Source organism: Gopherus evgoodei, chromosome 17 (genome assembly GCF_007399415.2).
Source record: "Gopherus evgoodei ecotype Sinaloan lineage chromosome 17, rGopEvg1_v1.p, whole genome shotgun sequence".
Lineage (NCBI taxonomy): Eukaryota > Metazoa > Chordata > Testudines > Testudinidae > Gopherus > Gopherus evgoodei.
The window spans coordinates 4388399-4403543 of NC_044338.1; the positions used below are offsets into that span (position 1 = coordinate 4388399).

Genomic DNA, 15145 nt, shown 5'->3' on the forward strand with positions numbered 1-15145 from the left:
GCCGCTCCTAGCAGTCTTTAAATGCTTTGCCCTTAAGACGAATGGGTAAGTGGGGTTGGCAGTATCAGGGCTGGCTCCAGGCCACAGCACGCCAAGCACGTGCTTGGGGCGGCATGCCGCGGGGGGCGCTCTGCCGGTTGCCAGGAGGGCAGCAGGCGGCTCTGGTGGACCTCCCGCAGGTGTTCCTGCGGAGGGTCCATTGGTCCCGCGGCTCCGGTGGAGCATCCGCAAGCACGCCTGCAGGAGGTCCACCGGAGCCATGGGAGCAGCGGACCCTCCACGCCTGCGGGAGATCCACCGGAGCCCCGGGACCCCGGCGAGCGGCAGAGCGCCCCCTGCGGCATGCCGCCATGCTTGGGGCGGTGAAATGGCTAGAGCCAGCCCTGGGCAGGATCGCCGCACCACAGGGGTTGTTGGCTATGAAACTCCTCTTGTGCCAGTTTTTTCTTTGACATTCCTATAAAATTAGGCCTGTGGTAACATAACATGGCTTGGGGCTGACTTCATGAACAGGTTACTTGTATTCAGATGACAACCTGGGGCCAGGGCAGAGTTTTGAGGATAGAACCAGGGTTTTCTAGATTCTCAGATGTGATTTAACTGGTTGGAGACCCTCAATGCGAGACTCTGGTGTGACTTGTCCGTTCCTGACTTTCAAGCCGCATGAGACTGTGGAGTAACCTCCCAAGCAGAGAGAGACCCTTCCCTGGAGACATCGATAGACGGGTCAGAGCTCTAGCAAATAGGTGGTGGGGAACAGTCGTATTGTGCTTTTCAGCAGAGTGGCCTAGCTGGGACCTGACAGGAGCTCTCCATTTCTGATTCAGAGGGGCCACTACTGCCTTTGCCCTCGCTGGATGAGGACTTGATGCAATCAGCGTGCATTCTCCCTCTGTCTGGGGTGTGTGGAGGGGGGCGGGAGGAGTAGAGACCGCTATGCTGATACTGAGGGTTCAGAGGCTGAGAATTGAAAGCCAGCATCTCAGTGACTGGGCTAAAGACGTAAGATTTACAGGCTTCCCCTGATGGGGAAGGTGTGTTTGAATCTGAGAGTGATGTCACATTGTTCATAGCCCTGCTTCACCCGCCCAGACTGCGCTGCTCTGGGGACTCAGTGCCCTGAGAGGAGATGATGCTTTAACTGGGAGAAGAAGCTGAGTGGCACTTGTCAATTGTGCTCTCTGTTTGCACCCCTGCAGCCACTCAGAAAACGTGCAGGGCGGGATGGTCAGGCTTAGGCGGGCGGGGGTGTGTGGAGAATGCATTGCTCAGCACATGCCTTTGGAGCATGAGCCAGACTGGCCCACTTCTGTTGACTGCGACCCTGTAATGAAGTGTGCTCTAGTGGCCTCTAATTGGAGGCATTCCTGCCTGAGATTTATTGAGAGCTCCCAAGTGGAGCCGACAGCCCCGTGATGGATGTGTCTCTGCGGTCCAGCTTCTGTCTGTCTAGAGAAGGAGCAGTGAGCATGCTTCTGGTGTCCTGGAGGGAAGCGCTGCCTCCCTGGCTCTGCAGCACGCCCGGAGCCGCAGGGACAGGCGGGTGTCATGTCCAGAGGTGTCCCTGCTGTTCAGAGGCTTTGCAGATGGTGCCTCTGGCTGGTGAGTACCACACGTACTGGCAGCCTGCTGTGTGCTCCATCACATGCTGCGACAGCCTCGCTGGCAGTGGGGAGGGCGAATCTGTGCTCAGTGTAGTGTTGTCAGTCCATCGTGCTTTCCCCCCTCGCTGGGTGCAAGAGGTCCTTAGGTCACCAGGGCTACACCAGGTTTCCCTTTACACCCTCTCCCAGTTCTGCATGGTAGGTGACCATCAGTCCTCTGGCTGAAGTTGGTCAAATGTGATTCCTTCCTCAGCTGGCCAGAGAGGTTTCTGCAGGGCAATGCAAAGACCCTCCCTCTTCCTGGCCCTGCTCCATGGGCTGAGCAGGCTGCCTCGGGTGTTCTGTCATGGTCCTGAAAATGAACATAGGCAACTGGGGACTCCAGGAGATTAGTGTGTCCCCAGCTTTCTGTCAGGCCCTGAGGTGGGGCCTTGGCTCTGAGCTGGATGACTCCTCGGCTTTGCGTAGTCCCTCTGCCAGGGCTGGCACTAAAGGAGAATGTGTTGGAAGTCTGGGTCACCTCATGAATATTAGAAACTGGCCAGCTGGCTTGGATCTAAGAAGAACTGAGCTGAATCTTCCCTGGAGACTGACAGGAACCCAGGAAGGCTGGGGAGAACTAGGCTCCTTTCCCTGATCCCACTTCCTTGCACCTTGTGGGCACATCTAGAAGTGGAAGTGCCAAAATACAGCAGCAGAGGCAGGACGCCCCACAACTCCTAGGAGAGTCTGCGCACAAGACATACAGCTGCATTTTTGGCTGCTGGGTGGAACTTCTGAACCCCTGGAGGTTTGCTGGTTGCTGTTTCTAATACTAAGCTCCTCTATATTTATTGCACAGACAGGAAACTTGGCAGGGCAGGCAAAGAGATGAACAAATGCAAACCAGCCTTTTCTTTCAGTCCTTGCTTGGCTACCAGGTGTCCAACCCCATTCAGCAATTCTCTGGCATGGTGCGGTGCGCAGAGGTGCTCCTTTAAGGCCCTATTTTCTTGCTACACCCCAGCAGCACCGAGGGGAGTTGGGATCAATGCTTAAATCTTATTCCCTGGGGAGCTGGCAGCTGACCAAAGCAATTGCTGCAGTGCCAGCACTGACTGGCCCTAATCTGCTCCGCTCTGAGCCAGGCTAGCCTTTATAGGACAATCTGTACTGCAGACACAGGCGTGCTTTCATGGAGCCGCCCTGCTCTGTCTGTGCACAGGAGAAAGGGAACTCCAAGAAATCTGCTGCCTCCAGTCTACCACTTCCTCGGGCCAGTGTAGGAAAGGGGCTTTTGCGTCTGACACAGGCACCAGGGGCTGACTCCAGTCTGGGTGTGAGAGGGTGCAGCTCCTGTGAGGATCACTGAGCTAGATTCAGAGTGACGTGCCTAGCAGGGCACGTTGCAGGCCAGGTGGAAGGGCTGACTCCAGTCTGGGTGTGAGAGGGTGCAGCTCCTGTGGGGGTCACTGAGCCAGATTCAGAGTGACGTGACTAGCAGGGCACGTTGCAGGCCAGGTGAAAGGGCTGACTCCAGTCTGGGTGTGAGAGCTGCAGCTCCTGTGGGGATCACTGAGCCAGATTCAGAGTGACGTGCCTAGCAGAGCACGTTGCAGGCCAGGTGAGTGATTTGGCATTCAGTGGGTGAACAAGAGGAGCGGGGTAAATCCTGCCTGTGGGAACTCGTGCATAACTTCTCTGCAAGCTGCTGGGGGTGGCTCAAGGTGCGTGTGGTCAGTGAAACAGCAGCAAGCACAGGGGCTGAGTGATGGGAATGCCTAGGCTTAAGTTTGGGTCAGCACAACCCCAGCAGTTTCGGTGGCTGAGCGCAGCATTTGACTTTGCTGTGTGACTGTTCACGTTCCATGCCTGTTTCCTCACGTGTCCAGTGGAGATAGCGTTTCCTTAGCTGTCTGGCGGCTGTGAGGATGAGGGTTTGTAGAAAGCCTAGAAGCCCAGAGGAAGGAGCTCAGTGTGAACAGATCTTGTCAGCCCTTTACTAGCCTGTGCCGGTCACTGTAGGCTTGAAAATTACAAACATGTTTTAAACAAGGATTGGAAAATCCATGGTGCCCTTTGACTCCCCTTGTAGGGCCCAGGAGGAAGGGTCTGTGTTTCCCTTTCAGGTACCCAAAGCAGGCAGCTGTCCCAGGGAATTGCTGAGCATGGGGCAGTTGCAAAGCTTCCCATAGCTGTGTAACATACGTGTGTGTACCCAGTCCCCGTGCGCATGCCCAGCCCTTAGTGCTCCCCTCAGAGTCAGTTCCCTCCTGAGCTGCATCGTGCACAGAGGGAAGCCTGCTGTCCCACGCTGCGACTCCCTCCCCGACTCCAGGGGCATGCGCTCCTCTCCGTGACAGACACGTCTATCTCTCTCACATGCTGTACCTCCCCCCACACACACAGGGTCATCTGCCCCGCTAACATCACCCCCTCCCTAGCTCAGCCCGGGGTCTCTGAATAACCTCCTTGTTGGAAAGGTGTATAGTAGAACAGTGCTGTGCTCGTGCCCCTCCCCTGTAACCTCTGGAGCGTTTTCTTCCCTAACCCTCTTCCTTGCTGGCAGTAGCTGAAACGCTGATGCTTATTCATGCTGTTGCCAGCTTCCCAGCCTCTGCGGGTAGGGGAGCATCCTGAAAGTCCCATTCATCACCTTTCAATAGCTCTGACTGCCGGCTCCGTGGCCATCCCTGCATTTCCGGCGGCCCTGCTCAGCAGCTCACAATGCGGCCTGCGTGGGCGCCACCCACTTCTCTCCCGGCGCATCTGAGGCCCATTTGGCATTTATTAGAAGGTTGCAGTGGTTTTGCGACAGTCAAATAAAGGGTGGGAACTCCTGACGCCTTGCGTCTGGGCTGGCTCTTGTGACTCTCGAGCCGTCTTCATCTTCAGGCCCATCAGCCGGTTCCAGGTCGGAAGAGGCACAGGTTGGAAACGTCTGGGAAAATGCGGTGCTAAGGCTCTCAGCAGTTTCACAGAAACAAAGCCGCAGAGACTGGTCAGTCATCCCTCCCCTGCCACATCCACCGTCGAACTGGCTGCTCTCGAAACCCCTGGCTTACCAGGGAGCCAGCATTATAAATTACCTTGTGTGGCTGGTCGCAGCTAAGTTCTGCAGTGCTACCCAGCTGCCTAACAAATTTTTTATTACCGCTGTTGAAAAAATGACTCTGGAAAAAGGCCCAATTTCAGATGCTGCATATTCTGGGTTTGGCCACTGGAGCGCAGAAAAAAGCATCCTACTATGGTGCTTGGAGCCAGGAGCGAGAAATGAATCACTCCAGCCCTGGCTTTGTAATTCCGCAGCTCTGGCAGTGACAAATTGTTTTTTACCCTTTCCCCAGAGCTCTAATTTCCCTGCACGCATTGACCAAAATTAATGCAACCCCTGCTGCACACACCCCCACCAAGCAGCGCTCTGGTTGGATTCATTACAGCCTCCGCGTGTATCTGGGGACATCTTGGATGAGGCTCTATTGTTCCAGGATTCTCTCCAAAATATGTTGTTGAATTGTCATTCTTTAATTGGTTGTGTGCTTGCGTACTTTCCGCGTCGGCCTTTTGCAAGCTCAGATGTCACGTCTGTTACTTGGCTCTGCACCTCTGACTTTTCACACCCTTCCATTCGTTCTTTGCTCTTCTCTGGCACCTTGTGTCTGATGATCACAAAGCATTTCACAAACCGCAGCCATATTGGTTCTGAAACCAATCTGATGGTCGGTACTACGCGATCTACCACAACTACTTAGATCTTCATACCCAGAGCTGGAAGAGAACTCAGATTCCCCTGCTCCAAAAGCACTCAGATTCCCCTGCTCCATTTGAGTTAAAGGAGAATCTCCATTAGCAGCTCTCAGCACAGAGCCTGTCACACAATTGCTCTGTTCGGATCCCATCCAGCAGACGGCAGATATGTACATACATTGGCCAGCTCATTCTAGTACTATCCTGTTTTACAGAGGAGGAAACTGAGGCACAGAGAGGTCAGGTGACTTGTCCAAGGCCACATAGTGACTCAGTGGCAGAATGGTGAATAGAACCTGGAACCCTCTAGCTTTTTGTCCTGTACTGTGACCACTAGGTTACGCAAAGAGCGGGGCCATTAGGAAAATTGCAGTTTGTACTAACACTAGTCAGGTGCAGTGGTGCGCAACTTTAATCCCATAGGAACGGCCATGCTGGGTCAGACCAAAGGTCCATCTAGCCCAGTATCCTGTCTTCTGACAGTGGCCAGTGCCAGGTGCCTCAGAGGGAATGAACAGAACAGGTAATCATCAAGTGATCCATTTCTTGTCACCTGTTCCCAGCTTGTGGCAAACAGAGGCTAGGGACACCATCCCTGCCCACCTGGCTAACAGCCATTGATGGGCCTATCCTCCATGAATTTATCTAGTTCTTTTTTGAACCCTGTTATAGTCTTGGCCTTCACAACATCCTCTGGCAAGGAGTTCCACAAGTTGACTGTACGTTGTGTGGGAGGCTGAGGCTGCGGCTGGTGGATCACTCAGATTCTGGGCTGCGGTGCTGATCAAGTGTCCGGTGCCACTGACAGCCTGGCCAGCAGGTGGCTGAAGGAGTGGCTGGAACAACACAAATGACGTGTTGTGATCTATGCTTTCTCTGTGAGGGCTGATGGACCGATCGATCAAGGTGACAAGGTGACTAACTTTGTACCAGTTTGCTAGTCAGACGTGGGCTATTCCACCCAGTGCCCACTGCCTCCCTCCCACTTGCAATGCATGTTGCCCTGGCCCTCCATGGAGCTTAGTTCTCCCAAGTCCCAGGCTTGCAATCAGTTGCTGTCAGAGTGGGCAGTGGAGGCACTGTGCACAGGATGGACGGAGGGAACAGTGTTAGCTGGCAAAGGCTGAAGTATGTCATGCGAGTACGTGCACGACTGTTCTAACAGCTCTCTTGTTCTCTCATGCGTGTGCATGGGGGTGGTTGGGAGGGGGAAGCGGTGGGTGGAAGGGAGTGTATAGTCATGTCCTGGCTGGGGCAGGGTGGGTGGGTTAAGCAAAGCATTGAGAAGTGAAGAGCAAATCCCTCCAGCTCTCATGGGTCACCGAGAAGCTGGTGTGTAGCCTACAGCTGACTGGGCACATTTGAAGCAGCTAAAGAAACAATGGCTTTGTGCTGAGATTGGATTTCTGAGCTGTATCCTGTAGCATGGGGCAGGCATGCCATTCTCTCAGGACACGCTGGGCGGGAGCATCCTGATGTTCTCAGGGAAGGGGGCCTTTACCTCTTGCTCCTTGCTTTCATCTCGGTAGCCTGGGTGGCACTGACTTGCTCTTGGAGCTTTCTTAGTTGCTCTCCTTGTCTTGTGACAGACAGTTGTGGGCAGAGGAGTACAAACAAAGCCCACCTACTACTCAGAGCTGGTAGTGCCTTTCTTTCTTTGAGTTTTATAACTCAAAGGGGCAGGTGGCCTCAAGGAGGTCATTCCCACCCCCGCACATTACAGCTGTCTCAGTTAAGGATGGTGCAAAGCCTCCAGGAGTACGGGGTGTTCTGGCTCAGCCATCCTCATTCCATCAGGCCATCCCATAGTGTGAAATCACTGCTGGAGTGAGTCTCCATTTGTTGGTCTCTAGGAATGCTGGAACTGAGGCAGCTCAGTCCAGGATTTGAGGGGCTACAGTTTGAGCATAGAAATGGGCTCATCTCATGCCTAGCACCTCTTGGCTAACTGCCATAGCGCAGCCCAGTGATAAACGCTGGGCAATGTCATTAATAGAGAAGCTGCTCCATCTTCATCTGAGCAGCCAGCGCAGCACGGTATTAAGCACTACATGATGGGATTTGTAGTTTCTCTGGGCTGCACCTCTGTATTACAGATGATGGTGGAGCAGTCAGTTCCACTGTTTGCAGCATAGGGCCCACCTACACACACAAATTGTCCAATATAATGCTGGGCAAAACCCCATTTTGCCAGCGCACGTTGCAGTGCACAGCAGCATGCTGTATCGCTACAGGTGTGGGGCACTAGGAGTAGGTTTCCCAGCCCTCTGGCTCATCTAGTAGTGAATAGGGCTACCAAGCCCCTGAGTTAGCCTTAATATTGGCAAGCATCCCCTCAGAGAAGAGAGGGAACAAGACATGACTGATGGGAATACAGATGAGAGAGGACAGAGTGAGGTTAAATGACATAAGGTAAATCAGCCCATATGATACCTAGGTCGTGTCCACTTAGCGACCAGGGCCCCTGAGTCAGGAGTTCAGTAAGTTCCCTACTAATAGGTTGCGTGGTGGAAGTGGGTTATAGAGGGATCTGAATGAGGCAAGGCTGATGCTTGCCCAGTGGTCTCTCAGCCCTCGTCCAGACTAACCCGCGGCATCGGCGGGTTAAAATCGATTGCTCGGGGATCGATATATCGCGTCTAGTCTGGACGCGGTGTATCGATCCCCGAGCGCGCTTACATCGATTCCGGAACTCCATCAATCCGAACGGAGTTCCGGAATCGACACGGAGAGCCGCGGACATCGATGCGGCGCCGTCCAGACTGGTGAGTACCTCGATTTTAGAAATTCGACTTCAGCTACGTTATTCTCGTAGCTGAAGTTGCGTATCTAAAATCGATTTTAATTCCTAGTCTGGACGTGGCCTTAGAGAGTATTCCAGGTGGATGGACAGCAGCCTGGAAGTGTTTGTGTGAGGAGGGGAGTGTCCAAACTGACCTGATGGGAGGAGAGGCACAATGCTGTGATAAAGGAGCTCCTTCCTTCTGCTTGCTCTCTAGGGATCTGGGTTTCCTTGGCTCAGATAAGGACTGCTCTGGAGGAGAGAAGTGTGTCTGAGCTTTTTCTGTGTTCTGCAGTTTTGACTTGAGAAACCAGGGCCCAGCAAAAGAGACTCTTCACCTTTATGTTCAAACATGTTGATCAAGTGCAGGCGACTGGGGGAGACACCTGGTTGTTTGTCCGAATCAAGGGCTTGCTGCTAAGAATTTCAACAGAGCGCATTTAGCAAAAGGCCTTTCCAGGGAGGTGTGTTTGAAGGGAACTTGCCTGCAGAGAGAGCTGTTCTCTTTGTACTGGCTTTTTCTGTATCTGAGAAAAATAGATCAGAGGATCCAAGGCTCAGGATAGAAAAGACTTGTCAGGTTGTCATGTTCGTCCATTTCCCCACCACCAATCTATCTCCTGCAGGATCTTGTCCAGTTTTAAATCGCCCAGGCAGTGAGGTTTCCACCACTTCCCTCGAGGGGCCTATTCCCAGCTGGACAGTTCTGGCTTTTGAAAGCTGACCTATCCTTCTTTCCCGCCTCTGCTCCTAGCTATCCCCTTCTCCCTAGGACTGCCCTAGACAATCAGCATCTCTCCCGCCTTGGGGCTTAGACATGCCAAACACATGTAGGTGCTTATTATATTCCCTCCACCCCTCTGGCATTACATAGCCAAGCTGCACATAGTTGGGTCTTTTCATCTTCCCTCCTCCGTGATTGTTATTCCTGCTCTTCTCTGAGCTCCTTCAGTACTGGTAACTGCCTTCCTCCGGGATGGGACATTCAAGTGCTCTGTGAGAGTTGAAGGGCAGAGTGGGCTGATGAACCAGACAGGTGAAGATGAATGCCTGGCAGCACTGTCCTCAGAAGGCAGTGGCCAGCCTGTCACATAGGAACAGCCCTCCCCGGCCCTGCAGTGCAGCTAATGGCGGGCAGCAAGCAGCAGCCAGGATAGGGAACTGCTCCCTGCTTGTCAGTTACATTCCATGATCCCGGTGGGGAGTGGAGGAAGCCTGGCAGGCTTTGGGGGATGTGCTGGTCTGCTGCGTGGCTTTTCCTGCATTTATAGGGAAACCTGCTGGAGAGTTTCAATCCTAGCTAACTGGTAAGGGGTGTTAAGTTAGATGGAATGTGTGGACTAAAGGTGTTAACATAACCCAGTCACTGTCCAGCATTCAGCAAGTTTTGGGGCTGGAATATAGAACCCTCCGCCAACTTGGAGGCAAACACACCATTAACAATCCTTGTATCGAAGACAGAGAAAAGAAGGCAAAACAGGTAAAGCACTTGCAGTGTTAAGTGCTGGGAAAGGCTTTCTTCTGAACCACATCCCTTGTTCCTTTCCTTTTAGCTGGAGAGCGCTGTTAGAAGGCTGCCCCCCGTTGCACCATCCCTCTGATGATAATAACTGTCCTTGGCGGAGGAGAGAAATTTGTTGAGATGGGTAGGAGCTGATGTTGCTGTTAAAGTCTGATCCTGATCCTCCCCAGGTGGTGGTTGGGATTCAGCTGGAGCTGGTGGAAGTGGTGATGTCATCTGGGCTGCTCTCTCTGGCCGGGTCAGGACATTTCTCTGGATCATGATGATGAACCCCGGGGGTCTCAGGAGATTGTGGGGGTGGTCGCCATGATGGTGAAGCTTGCTCCAGTAGCCAGTTTTTCTCCCCAAAGTGTCTTTCTTTAACCCACAAAGGGAGTGGTGGGTCCAATAGCCAATCATTTTGTCCACCAATTTCAGCTCACTGATTTCTGGTTCAAAACTCTTCCTGTTTATCAGGCATGATCTTAACACAGTCAATGAGTTCTGGTCCTAGGAATCTGGGTTGGGTCTCTGCCTTCTCCATCCAGGGAAGTGGGGGAAAACCTGACTCCCAGGCCTTTGCTGTAACCATTGAGACCAGTGGTTCTCAGCCTTTTTTTAACCCAGGGACCCCTAAACTTAAATAGACAAATCTACAGACTCCCAACTCCTCCCTCATTATTTTGTTGCTCATAATTTGTTTCTTTTACATTACTTCAGTAGTTATCACAAATATTACAGTCGAGAAATTTTATTTGAACAGATCAACAACAAAACAGCAAATTAAAATATTGACAGCTTACCTGATACAAATGCGATCCTTGGGCTTGTTTGGCAGCACACAGCGTGTCCAGTTGAGGGGTAATTTCAGTTAGGCAAGTGCAAAGGTCATCTTGAGCATTCATTCTTGAACAGTGTTTGGTTTTTCATGCTGGTGAGGGCAGAGAATCCATTTTCACATACTGAAGGTGCTTTAAATGATAAACTACAGCGTTTAAAGTAATGTATGGGCAGCAGCAAGTCATTATTGACTTGTAATGTGCGAACTATAAGTGTCAGAACATGGTGTCTCATTACTATGATGTAGGTGCTGGCATGTTTGCAGACACACTTGATTATACTGGCGGACCCCAAGTTGAGAACCACTGCATTAGACCATACTCCTGAGATCACTAGTTATGTGGCAGTCCAAGGGCTGCCAAGTTGAAAAGTGAGGATCCCAGTGTTGCCCATGAGCCTGCATCTCCCACAGCCTTGTGTGTGATGCAGAAGACTGGCCAAGTCCTAAGGCTGAACAGACAGTCACTGTTGAGTTTGACTACCTCGGAGTTTAGCTGTTACTGCAGCTAAACCGTACACCAATACATTGTAATAACAGCTGTTTGTTAGTAAGGATGAGCAGGGCTGAAGCCAGAGAATTGGCATCATTCTCTTTGTTTATGGGCTCTTTCTTGCTGGTTTTCAGGATGACATGACTGACTCCCTGCGGGATTACACCAACCTGCCCGAAGCAGCGCCCCTGCTCACCATCCTGGACATGTCAGCCAGAGCCAAGTACGTGATGGATGTCGAGGAAATCACTCCTGAGATTGTGGAAGCCTTTGTGAGCGACTTTCTAGCGGACAAGCTAAAACCTGAACCCGTCTGAGGGGCTTTCAGCACCAACAGACATTATTTAAAACTAGGTCTCTTCCTCCGCTAGCAGAGTGCTCAGCGTGTTCTCTCGCACGACCCAGTACCCAGCCTTCCTGTGGTGCCTTGTTTTACGCAATGAATCCTCCTCCTAAGCAGGCTCCTGGAGATGCACTTTCAGCAGGGAGTCGCTGGCATTTGGAAACTTTGCTTGTGCTTCATGGTGATATATTCTCTAATAACCAGGCCAGAACTGTTACCGTATCGTTATTTTATACACGGCACTAGCTAGCAGGCAAATGTTTTGCATAGTGTGCTTGCCAACTTAAGCATCAGGGAGTGGACTGGGGTCTCGGGGCTCTTATATTACACTCTTCTCCCTTCTCATCTTCACCCTTTTCTCCTCTGCCCACCTCTTCCCAGACAGACAGTGCCAATGAAGCAATAAGAGAATTCTCCACTTTGCCACCCAACCTCCTTTCCCTCGTCAGTCTCAGTGAGCCCACAGTACCAAGTCGAAGTGTAACTGTTGAAAAGCTCAATGCAGATTGGTCATGATGCAGCAAAAGTCTTCCTCCTAGTTCAAGAACTCCTGTTTCTAGGTTGTATTTACCCTCCCGCCACCTCCACACCAAGCACACAGCAGCCTTAGTTAAGTGTCAGTCATATGCATTTGGGGGAAATCCCATGTACCCCCCCTACACCCCCAACCCCGAGTCAAAAGGAGAAACAATGCAGGGCTGCCCTGATCCTCCTCTGCTGTTCTGACATTTTCTCATTCTCTCTTGCCCTTTTCTGTCCTCTCCCCTGCTCCCTGGTATGAAATGTCCTCCCCCTATACATTAGTTGATTAAGATGTTCTTTGTAGCTGTTTCCCAAGCCCAGCCTCGATGGTGCTGTACTAAACACAAACCCCAAGCTCAGCTGAGCCCCCAGAAAATTGAGGTTGTAAAAACTGTACACCGTGATTGGAACTTTGTAATAAAATGGTTACAGTCACCTGGTTCCTGGAGCTGCAGATTCCTCACAACAAAGCCATCGTTATGTCTGGGGTGAGGGTTTGGAGATGGGCCCTGGGGAGGCGGGGCTGAGGGAGAAGCATGTCTGGTGAAGACCTGCAGGCCTTACTCGCATGAGTAAAGGTTTTTGGTCCTCACTGTGGCCTTTCTGTGCCCAAGGGACTGCTGTACCAGTCTGTGGCTGGAACCAACCAACCTTGGTAGATCTTGGTGCTGTGTTTGATACAAAGAGTTTGTTGTTAAATTGGAATGTGACTCCTAATTGCTGCAGGTTACAGGTTTATCCCATGTAGTCCGTTGTTAGAAGCATTTAAATCAGGCTTTCCAGTGCAGGAGAGTCTAGGTTTTCTGCTTGAGCGGGTTAATGGACACTACTGCGAACAGCTCTGCTGCATGGCATGCATGCACACCCATTCCAGATTGGGACCACACATCTCAAAGAACCTCCAGTTACAGTGAGTAACCTCCTCTTAGAGATCCCGCTGTGTTCTTCCAACAAACCGTGTATTTTGGATTGGTTAGTTCATCCATTAGCTCTTTTCCTTACATTGACCAAGCAGTAACAGTATTAGTGGGCTCTGGAGTATCCCAGAAGCCAGTGGAATCGGAGCTGTAAGGTGAGCATATGTAGAGACATACACAGACACCCCATTGTGTATCAACGCGGTGCACGCACTGAACAGCTGAGGAATGGAAGACAAGAGCTAACCAGGAAACAATGCCATGTGCTGCTACAGCCCCTTCCAGCCAGCTAGGTCCCAGTGCCTTACCAGCGGGCGGTACGTAGGTTAGCGCTGTTGGCCCTGTTTCACAGAGGGAGAAGCAGTTTACTGGGAAGGGAAGTGACTTGCCCAACATCTGTAGTGAGTTGGTGGCCTCATCCCAGCAGGATTTCCCAGGCTGTGGGGGAGAGAGTTGAACACTGGTGTGTTGGGTGGCTCACTCGGAGAGAAGGGATTATTTTGAAGTTGTTAGCTGCTGCGTCCTGACCTCCTGAAGGAGGTGCTACTGTCCCCACTTTACAGACCAAAGAGAGGGAGGGAGGGAAAGAAAGTGGTCGAGCAGCACTAGGCCAGCTGCCTGGACTCACGGGCCCCTGCTTAATTTGCCAGACCACATTACCTTTCATAACAAATCAGTCGCTGAAAGCTGGACTGGGAGTCCCTGTAGGCATTTCCTCAGTCATGTAGCTCTGTCGGTGATCATTTCCTTTAACAAACCTACATGTGTCCTTGGGGAGGGGCGTGTTGGGGAGCCATGTGGTGGTTTGTGTGTGTCGAAGAGCTGGGGGCGTACAAGCTGCTGCTTTCCCCTTCAGCCTATTTGTCACTTATGGCGAGATTGTAGCCTCCCCTTTTATCCATGGTACAACAACCTACTAAGGAAGGAGCTTGGAAAGCCAGCCAGCTGTGTGAGAGAGAGGAGTCGTATCAATCTAGACAGCACAGACAGTGCTTCAGGGCCTGAATTTTATGTAGTGATCATTAACTAGGCAATGAATAACTCAAAAAGCAGCAGCATTGGCTGTTGAATTGGAGACAAATGTTGCAGACAATTAAGCAAAAGAGGGATTGGTGGCTGGTGGCACCGATCTGGGTTCTGGTCAAGGTGCTAATGTCCATTGTGCTAGGTGCTGTACAAATACATCAAGCCTGTCAAGTGTGACTCTAATCCAGGGGGAGGAACTGGAGCCTGTTATGCTGCAGGCTGTTCAATAGTCAATGAGATAGCTCAGTCCACATCACAGAGACCAGGCTGCACACTGGGCAGCAGAAAGGTGCAGCTGCTGGGTGTGACCGAATAGTCCTGTGCACTAGAATTCTCCACTTGTCCCTCAGGCTGGTCTGTCCATGTGGCAGTCAAAACATGGGTGGGAAGGTCTGTCCCATTGTATGCCCCCAGTTGGTGCTTCAAGAGGATTTCTGTCTCTGCAGCTGCTAATCAGGCACCTTTCTTGAGTGCTCCCAGCCCTGAATCACTCAGAATACACCATTGTAAGTGGAATCTGCAGCAAAGTACCTTAGGCCATGTCTACATCTAAAATTTTGCAGCGCTGGTTGTTACAGCTGTATTAGTACAGCTGTATAGGGCCAGCGCTGCAGCGTGGCCACACTTACAGCAACCAGCGCTGCAAGTGGTGTTAGATGTGGCCACACTGCAGCGCTGTTGGGCGGCTTCAAGGGGGGTTCCGGGACCGAGAGAGCAAACCGGGAAAGGAAACCAGCTTCGCCGCGGTTTGCTCTCTCGGTCCCGGAGCCAGCCAGCAAACCGCAGGGAAGGAGACCTGCTTGCTCGGGGTTCCGGGACCGAGAGAGCAAACCGGGAACGCCGCGGTTTGCTCTCTCGGTCCCGGAGCCAGCCAGCAAACCGCAGGGAAGGAGACCTGCTTGCTCGGGGTTCCGGGACCGAGAGAGCAAACCGGGAACGCCGCGGTTTGCTCTCTCGGTCCCGGAGCCAGCCAGCAAACCGCGGGGAAGGAGACCTGCTTGCTCGGGGTTCCGGGACCGAGAGAGCAAACCGGGAACGCCGCGGTTTGCTCTCTCGGTCCCGGAGCCAGCCAGCAAACCGCGGGGAAGGAGACCTGCTTGCTCGGGGTTCCGGGACCGAGAGAGCAAACCGCGGCGTTCCCGGTTTGCTCTCTCGGTCCCGGAACCCCGAGCAAGCAGGTCTCCTTCCCCGCGGTTTGCTGGCTGGCTCCGGGACCGAGAGAGCAAACCGGGAAAGGAAACCAGCTTGATTACCAGAGGCTTCCTCCTTCCACGGAGGTCAAGAAAAGCGCTGGTGAGTGTCTACATTGCATTACCAGCGCTGGATCACCAGCGCTGGATCCTCTACACCCGAGACAAAACGGGAGTACGGCCAGCGCTGCAAACAGGGAGTT

General features: G+C 52.4%; 1 protein-coding gene across 2 annotated transcripts in view; it reads left to right on the forward strand.

Moving 5' to 3' along the window:
• The window catches only part of NXN (nucleoredoxin), a 113081-nt gene extending 100832 nt beyond the window's left edge, over positions 1-12249 (forward strand). For both annotated transcript variants that reach the window (XM_030536485.1, XM_030536484.1), the window contains exon 8: positions 11079-12249. In XM_030536485.1, the coding sequence (XP_030392345.1) occupies positions 11079-11261 (183 nt within the window). In that variant the 3' untranslated portion in view covers positions 11262-12249. The remainder of the gene's footprint in view (positions 1-11078) is intronic.
• The last annotated feature ends 2896 nt before the right edge of the window (positions 12250-15145 follow it).